The 13,636-nt window shown below is 37.6% G+C and overlaps 1 protein-coding gene across 4 annotated transcripts in view; it reads right to left on the bottom strand.

Moving 5' to 3' along the window:
- Positions 1-3,852: 3,852 nt before the first annotated feature.
- The window catches only part of LOC124284808, a 24,356-nt gene continuing 14,572 nt past the window's right edge, over positions 3,853-13,636 (bottom strand). For 3 of the 4 annotated variants that reach the window (XM_046720924.1, XM_046720925.1, XM_046720923.1), the window contains 4 exons: positions 8,554-8,736; positions 8,152-8,202; positions 8,039-8,082; positions 3,853-5,500 (listed from right to left, as the gene is read on the bottom strand). In XM_046720924.1, the coding sequence (XP_046576880.1) occupies positions 5,424-5,500; positions 8,039-8,082; positions 8,152-8,202; positions 8,554-8,736 (355 nt within the window). In that variant the 3' untranslated portion in view covers positions 3,853-5,423. Of the gene's footprint in view, positions 5,501-8,038; positions 8,083-8,109; positions 8,203-8,553; positions 8,737-13,636 lie in introns of those variants that run through there. The other variant, XM_046720926.1, reaches the window with a different exon arrangement.

Raw genomic sequence — 13,636 nt, 5'->3', positions numbered from 1 at the left:
TGCCACCTGTTGTCAGGTCTCCATCTTCAGTATCCAACTACCCCGAGGAAATGATGAGGTGGGCTGTGTAACATTTCTTCAATAATAATATTAATGATGAATTCATTAATTACTTGCTGATAAAGGCAAATAGTTTTCTGAATGTTTTGCATTCATTAAGCAAGTTGTACTTTCCCACATCATTCAAAATGGTAACTCAGACAAGGCATCAATCATAAGTTAAGTATTTTCCTCAATGCATATTTTCTAAAACAATTCAAGGCATCTCACTGACACTGGTCAGTAAACACAAGAAGTTGAAATGTGTAATCTGTTGTAGATAAACTAGTAGTGATGTCATGATACAACTGTCTCCAGATACAATTTCTATCATTATGCTTTAGTCATTATACAATATGTATCACAATACTTAATTTGTAACAATTTTGTGTGAATTTTATATTTCATTGGACATAAAGGAAAAAAGCAAAAAGGCTTGAAACGTAGTGAATATTTGATCCCACGTTTAAAAATATTAATGTTTCAGTCAATCAATATTTCATTTTAGAGAAGATTGGAATGTCCAATTAAGTATTTAGTTATTAAATACCATAGCAAATTCACTGTGAAATACTTGAGCTGTGGCGTCCAAATTGCACAAATTGATAGAATGGGTCTATGAGCTACACGATATAGGTATTAGGTTATGAGCCAATACAGGTAAGTGTGTATAGCACAGCCTGTTGCCTGAGTCGAGTTTACTTCATTAAATAGGGGGCAGAGAATGTTATTGATGTTGTGTTCGTGAAAGACATGCCCACATAGATTCGTTACAACCCGATTCGGAAACATTAAACAAAATGTAGCTTCTTTTTAAAGAAAGTTAGGACATTGCTGACGATTTCAGAGAAGTCAAACGGCGATCTTGTCTCGGCTGTTGGACCATGTGAACAATCAACTGACAAAGGTGCACCCCTTCACAATAATAGACCAAACCAACTTCATTAGTACTCACTTGATCAGGTCAAGCTGAACAAGCTTTAATATGTTACCTGCAGCACTAACCATAGAAGCTAAGAAAAGTTAAGTGTAATGTTACCAAACCTCTCTAGTTTTTCATCTGTTAAGTCCTTTGTATTAGCCTGTATGTTCACATCATGTTCTGTATGTCAGACACGTGGAGCAGTCCTTTGTATTAGCCTGTATGTTCACATCATGTTCTGTATGTCAGACACGTGGAGCAGGCCTGGAGCAGTCCTTTGTATTAGCCTGTATGTTCACATCATGTTCTGTATGTCAGACACGTGGAGCAGTCCTTTGTATTAGCCTGTATGTTCACATCATGTTCTGTATGTCAGACAGGTGGAGCAGTCCTTTGTATTAGCCTGTATGTTCATATCATGTTCTGTATGTCAGACACGTGGAGCAGTCCTTTATATTAGCCTGTATGTTCACATCATGTTCTGTATGTCAGACACGTGGAGCAGCGAACAGTCACCAAGACGTGGACCAGATTCCACACCATCTGTGGTACTCACAACACCTTCCGCAGTTACGCTGCCAAAATGTTCAACGCTGTCCTAGGTAGGTGTCCAGGTATCTGGCAGGTTATATGCTGTCCTAGGTAGGTGTCCACGTATCTGGTAGGTTATATGCTGTACAAGGTAGGTGTCCACATTTACAGTATGTTCAATGCCGTCATAGGTAGATCTCCAAATTTATGTCCCGAAATATTTACCTGGAATGTTGGTCTACCAGCATTACACAATAGGGAATGTTGGTCTACCAGTATTACACAATAGGGAATGTTGGTCTACCAGTATTACACAATAGGGAATGTTGGTCTACCAGTATTACACAATAGGGAATGTTGGTCTACCAGTATTACACAATAGGGAATGTTGGTCTACCAGTATTACACAATAGGGAATGTTGGTCTACCAGTATTACACAATAGGGAATGTTGGTCTACCAGTATTACACAATATGTTGGTCTACCAGTATTACACAATAGGGAATGTTGGTCTACCAGTATTACACAACAGGGAATGTTGGTCTACCAGTATTACACAATAGGGAATGTTGGTCTACCAGTATTACACAATAGGGAATGTTGGTCTACCAGTATTACACAATAGGGAATTTTGGTTAGACTTGTTCCCCGGCAACCTGTACTGGTCGAAAGAGGCAACCAAATATAATTAGATGATGTTAAAGCGTCTGCTCGTCATGCTGAAGCCCTGGGTTTGATTCAGAACCTGGGTATAATGTGTAAAGCCCATTTCTGGTGTCCCCAGCCATGATATTGATGGAATATTGGTAAAAGTGGTGTAGAACATATTCACTCACTCGGTGGTCAGTCTCGATGGTCAGTCTCCGTTACTTGGTTGATAATGTGTCATTGACAGCATGAATTGTTTCCATTGATATCATTTACAGGATTGTATTATCAAGACTAGATTACTTACAAGCCACCTTTAACAACATTTCAGTTTTGCCATAACTGTCAACTTACGTTACAGACCTGTGTGGGAACCAGATTCTTGAAGCCAAACAGAAGGAGGCATACGGTGACATCTACCTCCGCAGGGGAAGGAACTGGTAAATGGCAGCAACTCCGGTCTGACCTGACCTGATCTGTCCTACAGCATGAATTTACCTTTCACACAGTAGCAGTTTATAAGTTGTTCTAAGGGCAAGGTTAGTAGCCCAGATTCCCCCAACTTGTTCAAAGGGAACTGTCACGAGTATTTATGACGTCAGGAGTGACACCAGCATCATATCACCCATGCAGTGTGCGAAATTTACGCTGGTTCTGGCTAGTCAACATTCATCAGGACAAGTAAGTTTGCAGTGGTCCTGGTGGCCAGTGAATTTGGTATTGATTGTTAAGTAAATGTACGAATGTTATTTAGACCAGTGAAGCACAGACAGGACCACTAATTATTGTCCACTCACTGATGCTGTGGTTTAGTGGGACATTTTGGAAGGTTTCTTTCCATGGCCATGTTGTGACTGAGCTGCTATGCAATTGTCCTGATGCTATATAGGTTACACAGCTAAATTGATGTGTAACCAAATACAAGTTTAATGAAAATCACCCATATATAATCATGGATGTCATGTTCCATGTGAATGGTAGAGTGAGTGTTGACAAGCAGGGAATTAACATTCCGTCACGACTTCATGATTAATTTCCTTTTGGATCAAAGCATCTGAGCTTAATTATTATTACCTCATTACTAAATCTGGCATACATTAAATGTCCTATGATTCCCGGTCTCTACTGTACAGATATATCGCACACAACTGTTAAGAGATCCACTTATAACTGCCAGTTGTTACTAGTCACAAATGTTATTTATATTTATACAATCATGATCTTGTCATCGTTAAGTTTTAAACTCTTCATACATTACCAAGTTACAAGTATGTGTTGATAATAAATTTGAGAGCACAAATGTTATTTATATTTATTCAATCATCAACACTTTACTGTTATATCTTTATGTTACCTAGTTACCAATATGTGTTCATAATGAACTTGAAAGCACAAATGTTATTTTAATATATTTAATTATGACCATGTTACTGTTATATATTTATGTTACCAAGTTACACGTATGTGTTGATAATGAATTTGAGAGCACAAAAGTTATTTATATTTATTCAATCATGAACATGTTACTGTTACAATGTATATTTTTTGTTACCTAGTTACCAGTATGAGTTGATGACCAGAATGTGCTTGGCTTGCTACTAAGGTGCATGTAAAAGTATGATCAATCATGATTCAATATAATTACAGCTTGGAGCATAATGTTACGGTATATTTTAAGGAATAAAAACTTTTAAAAAAATTGAACAAAAAGATATTTTGTATTATTATTTTAATGCCATCATTGAACACAGAACAAAATAATGTCCCCCAAGTTATAAAAACATGAAGCAACCATGTTGCCGTGACGATGGAGCGCACTAACATCACACTCTATGGTACAGGCTTCAATTTGATTTAAACTTCACCAGACCCTGTACCAAAGATCAGTCTTAGCATCACACCATGTGCATTTAACATATTCGTCACGATATGGCTGAGATATTGCCGATGTGACGTTAAATATTAACTCACTCACTCACCCATTTACCATATGGATGATACAATAATCTCAGTGCCAAGGTCACTACATACACACCCTGGCAGGATATGAACTTGACCAGGGGCAGCACTTTCACCACTACACTTAAGGCACACTTACCACTACAACAATATCCATATTAATGTACCATAGTTACAACAGTTTTAGGCTGTATAGACACAGATGAAGCTGAAGACGGACATGCCACCCCATCTTCAAATATAATAGGGCAGACTTTGGAGTTGTAAGCTGTAACTGATATATTGATATCAAAATATGCTCAAGAGAGATTGCATTTATCAATCCCAATATCATTCTTCTAACTTTAAGGTTTATAAACAGTAACAACCAGGGTCTTGAGTGCAAAAAGTAACCAGCATCAGTAGGAGAGAGACTGGTGATGTCATTTGATTGTGATGACATAGTAACATATCTTGTGGATGATAAAGGAATATCACATCAGACTAATGTGTGTTATGACGATTGTTAATGGGTGGTCTGGTGCAACGATCTGTTGCCCATCCTTGTCTCTGTCTAGATATGATAAGTGCTACTATTAATGACATTTAGCCATTGACTTTTTTTTATTGTAGCACATTATCAACTAGGAGTAAGCAAGGTGCATGATTTAACAACAAACACTTGTCTGTCGTAACAGTTCTATTATCTTACAGAAACCACATGTCCAAGATGTTCTCTGAAATATTCAGATGAAAACTGGTGTCTTTGTCTGTGCTCAAAATCATTGCAGTTCACTTACACCATCTGGGACCTCAGAACATCATTTTCTGTAGATTTTGAATATTAAAAGGCCATATATTAAAATATTCTTGTTTCTCATTACTGCCCGACCCAAATATTCGACCCAACCCTAAGATTTTTACATTATAGAAAATGCAACTTTGACTCTCAAAATGTGAATGATTTTTCACACTTCTAAGTTTTTATTTTCTGTCAGAGAAAAGGTGTAAATTTCCACAGAAATCAAGGAATTTTGGACATGAAATAAAATGTAAAAATATAATCTGCCTGCCCCACCCATATATTTTTAAAAAGTGATGAGAAAAGAGAATATTTTTTGTGTGGCCTTACTGAGATTAGGAAACAAAACAATTTTACAGTTGCAGTAAGATTTAACTGGTGTCTATCCCAGGTATCTGTTCCCTTATTTCTGTTCATCAGTATACATGGGCTATGATGTCAGATGATCAAGATGTCAGTGATGTGTACCAGACAGACATCCTCTCACTGACTACCCTCCATCAGTTGTCTCCCCTTTCTGCTGGAGCGTTGATGCTCATTTTGTCATGTAGCCGTTATAGGTGGAGGCACCAGTGTTGATGTGGCCGTGACCAGGTAACTCTTGCATCGGGATGTCGTCACTGAAACCAACACAACATACGTGACAATTGTGTTAAAGCTGATATACCTCAGGAAGGATCTTGAAACTAGATAGAAAAGCTTTTCTTTGCCCAAAAAGTGACAAATTCATTCATAAAATAGGGTAAATATACATGTACATCTGTGCATAAAATAAGCACCACCCTGTATTTTTACCAATTAATTTTGTCTGAAATGAAATTCTAAACTCTTTCCAAAAAATAACCTTTATAATTTGATAGAGCAAGCATCTAACATTTCAAAAACGAAAACATCATTGAAATTACCATGTATTGTAATTAGGATAATTGCCTATATTTAAAACAGGTGTTTTTCTGTCCTGAAACAAGTTACCTTATTTTGAAAAGTGAAAGTAATAATTGATTGTTGTGTGGCCTATAAATTCGCTATTTATTGTGAATGGATGGAAGGTTGTAAACTAAGATTGAGGAAAATTTACAGTCAAACTAAAAAAAGGAAAATTTTAGAATGCAGTAAAAGTTTCTTTACAAACAAAACAAACAGATTTTAGCTGTAATTATCAGTATCCGGCAAGTAGAAGTGTTTATTCATTACAATAAACTCAAAATCATAAACAATTTATTCCAAAATCTTATTAATGTGGCCTTTTTTCAGTTTTTGTCAATTAGCAATCTGAATTGTTGGAAAAAGGTCTGAATCTTTGACATTTGGGTTCTTCCTGATTATGCATAATTAAAGCTTACTTGATGTGTCAATGTCATCTTGGTATATAACAGAATTGTTATTTTTAGCCAAAACTTAATTTAATAGTGTAGTTTGAGCAGGAGAGTCATAGTTATTTTGGGTAAAAATTCAGTCCCATCACATTTTCATCTACATATTCTTTCATAAAGAATAGAAAAGGTTATGGTATTTGTAAACTTGTCAGTGGATAAAGCTTTTTAACTACAGGTTGATTAAATTGAAGGCTATACCCTAACTTTTCTGTAGCATCACATCTTATTTTCAAAATAGGGTGGTGCTTAATTAATGCACGGGTGTATACATTGAATATGTGAAGTAATTATACTGATTTTGAAACTACTCATATTTTCAGTTCAAGTCAAATTTGCTGCTATGGAAACTTGTAATATATTTTTTTTTAAATCCCAAACTATCAAAAGGCAAGAATTCATTTGGCGAGGAAGTATTGCAGAGGTACAGATAAGCTGCGTATCTGCGTAAATTATGCAAATATTTATGTGAAAACTCAATTTCTATTCTGTCTATTGCGTACAAGTACGCTTGAATTTTTGTAAATACTCAATAAATGTGATCTTACATACGTACACACAAAAATGTCAAATCTTAGCTTGCGTACCGTTGGATAGATAAAATAACTGAAGTATACTGAGAGGTTCTATTTCAGGACATAAACTTGACAACTTGCAGTCTTTCTTATCATTTCTCATATTACAGATCAAATATAAACAACAAACATTAACTTTTAATCTTCACTATATTTTCAAATTTAATGGAAAATGGCAAAATACCCAATTGAGTTTGAGTGAGGTGAGTACAATTTATTTGGTTACTCAAAGAAAAATTAGGATACCCAATTGAGATGTGCACAAACAAGTACATAACTCAATGGCCCAAAAGGTTATCTGCCGCTCTGGTATTGTATGATTTCAAAGATCAGCTCTGGAAATAACCTTTTGCGTAGAGTGATTGACAGGACTGACAGCATTTATAATGATATCACCATGTGTGATGAAAATAGAAATTCAAAGCCATCATGGCTGACGTGGGTTATGATAAAAATAATAATGAGCAAAAATGACACAAGCTGCATTTATATCCCTTTTCTTGACACATTCCGGAAAAAATGCTTGCCTGCTAAAAATCATAATTGTATGAATACCACCCAAGTGAGATCAATGTACAAAATCAAAATCTCTTCAACACTATCTGTAACGCTGAAAACAAGGTCAATGTCACATTTCTAAATTGTATGTATGAATATAATCTGTGAAGTATATACTGATAAATTTAACAGAAACAGTACAAAGGAAAATAATCAGCAACCTTAAAACATGAGTTCAATTCCACAACTTTCATCATTTGTGGTCTTTCAAAGAAACTTTTTGATTACGGTGAATTTCAGAAAGATACATAGTGTTTGAGATATAAACAGCAAATTAGTCAAACGGTTCCCACATCTTTGAAGGTGAAACATTTTCAAGGTCAGCATTATCAACAAATACCAAAATACCTTGCCATCAGTTTGAACCATATGCAGAAGCTCTAGAGATGGCTCTAACGATCAGCAAATTGTTCGAACACTTACTAACATCTTTAAAATAAGGTCAAGGTCACTACACTCAACTGGTGTCTGCAAAGAGCCATTAAACACCTTGATGCAAATCCATACTACAGTTCTAGAGATCAATCACTATTTACATACTACATATCTTCATGTGGTCCTCTGTTTCACACACTGACACAGCAGCAGGGAACACACAAAGCAGTAGGACATCACCAGATGATGGCCAATGCGGAACACGACACAGACTTACTAATTGAAGGGGTCATCTTCATTGTCCGGATACTGGGGTGGGGGCTGTAGGCAGGATGGCCAGGGGGCTGGGATTGAAGGGGTCATCTTCATTGTCCGGATACTGGGGTGGGGGCTGTAGGCAGGAGGGAGGGGCTGGGAACACTGAGTCGCCATCGATGTTGTCTACAAACACATCAGAACAATACATGAAGTACAGAGACAGCTGAAAAGGAACATGTATTTTGGAATATGATAGGTAGATTAATGCAGTTATTCCTGCAACCATTACCTCTCTGTATCACAGTGTATTATTTGTGTTGTGCAGATATGTTAGCTATCGTTAGAAATATTTAACCTATCATCGATATTATTAAAGCAGTTGTATGTACTTGCTTCAAACTGGTGGTTGAGTCACCGAGGAAGATACCTTCTCTGGATGCCACTTGTGGGTGTAAGCTGTAAACATGCTTACCTCTGGAGAGTTCCCGGAGCTGACACACGCCACCTGTGGGTGTAAGCTCTAAACATGCTTACCTCTGAAGAGTTCCAGGAGCTGACTGACACGCATCCCGTGGTCGGAACCCACGCCGATGTCGGTGATCACGGTCCAGGGTCATACACTGATCGTTGTTCATGAGGGGCGTGTCTCGCTTCTGTGACATGTGACGGAGACTGAGCGATGCCCGACGTACAGACTCATAGCGGCTGTACTGCTCACTGCCAGAAGAAGGTGACGGTCAGCAACATCATGTTCAAAACACACGTTCCTCAAAACTTGACATGGTAACACAGTGTTTTGTATCAAGTTGGACAGAGATGGGTCTGTCATTGTCTACAGTCACTCAAAAATGAACTTTCAAAGGTTTTCATGATCCTGACAAGACAGTTCGAACAAAAGCCAGACATTTCAGAAGAAAGAAAAATAATGACCATGTTCAGTTTGTAGGAAACTGGTATCAAAATGTTACTTGCAAGGTGAGCCATCAAGCCTTAAATGTTGCTCACCAGTTTCAAATTTCAGTCCCTTAAATATGCAACAATATATTTTTTGTTCCCCATTATTTTAGGTTTTGTAAGTAATGCTGCTTAAAACAGGTTAAACAACAAATAATAAACAATAAATAAACACTGATGAAGTCAATAACTGTAATCTTGTTACAGATATTTATCTTATTTTAGTTAATGGTAGTATTGACCTACGGAATTGGGAGAACTTATGATAATTTAATCGACTTGGAGGTGTGCCTGTATCACTAACAAAATCTGAGTGGCTGCTCCAGCTTGGGACATTTCAGAACCTTTAGCCTGACCAAAGTTTTGCTAGCCACAGGCCAGCAGGCCGGCAGCTATTTTGGACACTGACTACTGATCATGATGCACCATGCTAATTTCTACTGTCCAGCTAATCCGACTATTCATTGTAATTTTGTACATGTACTGATGAAAATATATCGTATGTGTGTGTGTGTGCTTGAGTGTACGAAGCTGCATGTGTGAGTATGCATGGTATATATATATATATATATATATATACACACTCATTCTCTTAACACAGAGGTTACTCAAGTCATATCTTCCTACGTAACCTCTTTTCTTACTTCTAATACGACCATATTTCCCGGTTCTCGTAAAATCCCCTGGCGGCAAAAAATCACAACACAAATTATCTCCCTTCTTTATATCCAATCAGAACACGTGTTACATCGATCCAATATGGCAGCCGCCATGGAGTTAGTTGATCAATATGTGAAGGATAGATTTGTATTTCATGTTCAACTGAAAATCAGAAACTAGCAATAGAAAGTGCATTCTGTTCCCACAGAGGTTACTTGTCATATCTTCCTTCGAACCTCTGTTCTAATACGGCCATATTTCCCGGTTCTTGTAAAATCCCCCTAGTCTCAGGATATCGCTACACGAATTATCTCCCTTCTTTCTTCTGTTACATCGACTTAGATCCAACTTGACTAATGCAAGCAAATATGGGGTCACAAATATCCCTCCTCTGCTGGGGACTTGTGTTGATGTGACACACAAGACATTTAATGGCTAGCTTGTCCGTTGTCAACGAGGGCGATGGAGATGCTATTGAGTCGCCATTACATGACTGAGTTCTGTCTAGAAGAAACGTTTGCGCATCGTACAGGGGAAGAAGTTCTAGTTTTCCCCGAAGCATACGGAAATTACTGAGGCCTTGCGAATGATCACTTTTGAAACAACGTCGCTGATTGCACAACTAAATCTGATTGCAACCAATCATGAATCCTGAACACTCGCACCATGAAAGGGTCGTATTAGAACAGAGGTTACATGGGAAGATACGACAAGTAACCTCTGTGGGAAGAGAATGATACACACTTTAGTTTGACTCGATTCATTTACTCAGTATTCACCTGAGGACAGGATATGAAGCACTATTGTGAATAGCATAGAACTTGTTATAGATAGATACATGCCACATAGTCCTGTGATCAGGTTTACTTACTGACTAAACACTGAAAAGTATGTATCCGGGTATCTTAGTGTTAGTGTTAGTGTACAGCTTGTTCAGCTTGACCTGATCAAGTGAATACTAATGCATTGCGTGACCGTGTCACAACTGGTTGGGTCCATTATTGTGAAGGGGTGTACCTTAGTCAGTTCATTGTCAACAGCTGAGACATGGTCGCTGTTTGACATCTCAGTGTCGAAAAATCATCAGCAATGTCCTAACTTTCTTTAAAAAGGAAGCTAGAGATGGTTTAATGTTTCCAATTCGGGCTTTTAGGCATTAAAAACATTCTCTGCTCCCCATTTCAATGAAGTTAACTTGACCTGCCGGGTCATGCATATGTAGAGTAGCTAAGGTAAAGCTGAACAAGCTGTAAGTTTGTGCATGCTCATACTCAATTTCTGCTTATAATCAAGATTAGGTCGTTTGTTGAAGGAACAATGTATTTTCATAGATTAAGTAAAGCATACATTTTTGTGATGTATTTTCTGAAATCAAATATGAATGTGATGAACATGCAACTATGACCTTGACAATGTACATAGCAAGCTTGGAGGAGCAGGATTGGTTGACAGCATCACTGACTTAACACTAGCCTACAGTTCTACCCAACAGCTCTACTAGTCTAGAACATACACATCCTAATATCTGGAACACTCAAACCTAGAACATCCATATCCAACACCTCTACTAGTCTAGAACATACACATCCTAATATCTGGAACACTCAAACCTAGAACATCCATATCCAACACCTCTACTAGTCTAGAACATACACATCCTAATATCTGGAACACTCAAACCTAGAACATCCATATCCAACACCTCTACTAGTCTAGAAGTTGAACATACACATCCTAATATCTGGAACACTCAAACCTAGAACATCCATATCCAACACCTCTACTAGTCTAGAACATACACATCCTAATATCTGGAACACTCAAACCTAGAACATCCATATCCAACACCTCTACTAGTCTAACATACACATCCTAATATCTGGAACACTCAAACCTAGAACATCCATATCCAACACCTCTACTAGTCTAGAACATACACATCCTAATATCTGGAACACTCAAACCTAGAACATCCATATCCAACACCTCTACTAGTCTAGAACATACACATCCTAATATCTGGAACACTCAAACCTAGAACATCCATATCCAACACCTCTACTAGTCTAGAACATACACATCCTAATATCTGGAACACTCAAACCTAGAACATCCATATCCAACACCTCTACTAGTCTAGAACATACACATCCTAATATCTGGAACACTCAAACCTAGAACATCCATATCCAACACCTCTACTAGTCTAGAACATACACATCCTAATATCTGGAACACTCAAACCTAGAACATCCATATCCAACACCTCTACTAGTCTAGAACATACACATCCTAATATCTGGAACACTCAAACCTAGAACATCCATATCCAACACCTCTACTAGTCTAGAACATACACATCCTAATATCTGGAACACTCAAACCTAGAACATCCATATCCAACACCTCTACTAGTCTAGAACATACACATCCTAATATCTGGAACACTCAAACCTAGAACATCCATATCCAACACCTCTACTAGTCTAGAACATACACATCCTAATATCTGGAACACTCAAACCTAGAACATCCATACCCAACAGCTCTACTAGTCTAGAACATACACATCCTAATATCTGGAACACTCAAACCTAGAACATCCATACCCAGAACTTTCCCCCAACTGGAATACTCTGATGGTGAACCTCCCCATTTAAAACACATCCATCTAAAACACTCCCACCTAGAACACCCATATAACACCTTCCCGGAGTAGAATGCTCTTACCCCCGTCCAAATATATCCCCAGAACAACTCATCCATGTAAACATCTCCATCCAGAACTCCAGTCACAAGAATGATCAGCTCTGATCAGCTCTCCCCAACAACAAAATTGATCTAGCATATTTACGACACTTTCCCGAGTTTAACCAGTACGTTATTGAGTCTTGACCAAACAAACAAACCACGGGTTGATATGATCACCAATGTCCTGAACAACTGGGGGGTAAGGACACCCAATCAAAAATATGATCCTGATCATCTGATCTAATATGTCACTGTTTCCAACCAGCAATGGTACTGGAGGCTAATTCTAATTACTGTCACTTCGAGAGAGGACTCCACAACTCAATCAGAAAACTATTGAACCACCATTTACAAAGGCCAAATAAAAAAAATGTTGTGGTTCCGATTACCCCTCTTTGAAATTTAGGGTAGGTAGGTAGGAGTTTGTTTTTGTATTTTTTTACATTTTTTTAGAAGTAAAGTATACAGTGTACTCTGTCAATACCGGCATCAGTCGGGACCAAATAAAAGTGCCGGTTTTGACAGAGTGCCGGTTTAGCTAGGTCCGCTTATGACGCCTGCGCACACGGAAGTTCGCTGTCGTACTGTCACTTTAGCATTAACAAGATGTTTGAATAAGAAACAAGGCAGTGTCTGAATGCACATTCATGTTGTTTAAATCAAATAAAAATGTCTGAAATCTCTTATTAAATTTCAACTGATCATATATTATCGGCAGAATTAAAATTATAAACTATTTTTCGCAATGTTATTGATTCTTGCTTATGCTTCGGCAGCGGGTCTACAATAGTATTGTCAAAGAGCAAAGTAACGATGTTTCAAACATCGAGGAAATCATTAAATAAATTGAAATCAACAATAACATTCATAAAAGTTGTCAAACGTACATATAAAATTACTATTTCCATACTTTTGTGCGATCATGCAATGTAAGTCAAGTCACTAACAAGTTACATCTCGGCTTTCACCACCTCCGTCTTGACGCCCGGACTCGATGCTTAATGTGAAAATATATGCTTGAAGCATTTTTGTCATAGGCCATAACCTAGCACGATATGTCCAATACGCTCCATAATTTACGATAGGTAGCTTATGTCTTTCTTAATATGTTCAGAATAGCATTATTTTACCAAAAACCTTTTGTCATAATCTAAAAGTTTTCGTTTACGAGGAAGGTATCCATTTCCATAATATGATTGGCTGCTTAGGTCACGTGTCTGATTTTGACCAATCACGACCCTTATAAGCAGAG

Source organism: Haliotis rubra, unplaced genomic scaffold, assembly GCF_003918875.1.
Source record: "Haliotis rubra isolate DU_JTF1 unplaced genomic scaffold, ASM391887v1 Scf345, whole genome shotgun sequence".
Classification (NCBI taxonomy): Eukaryota; Metazoa; Mollusca; class Gastropoda; order Lepetellida; family Haliotidae; genus Haliotis; species Haliotis rubra.
This window is presented reverse-complemented; position numbering and strand designations above follow the sequence as displayed.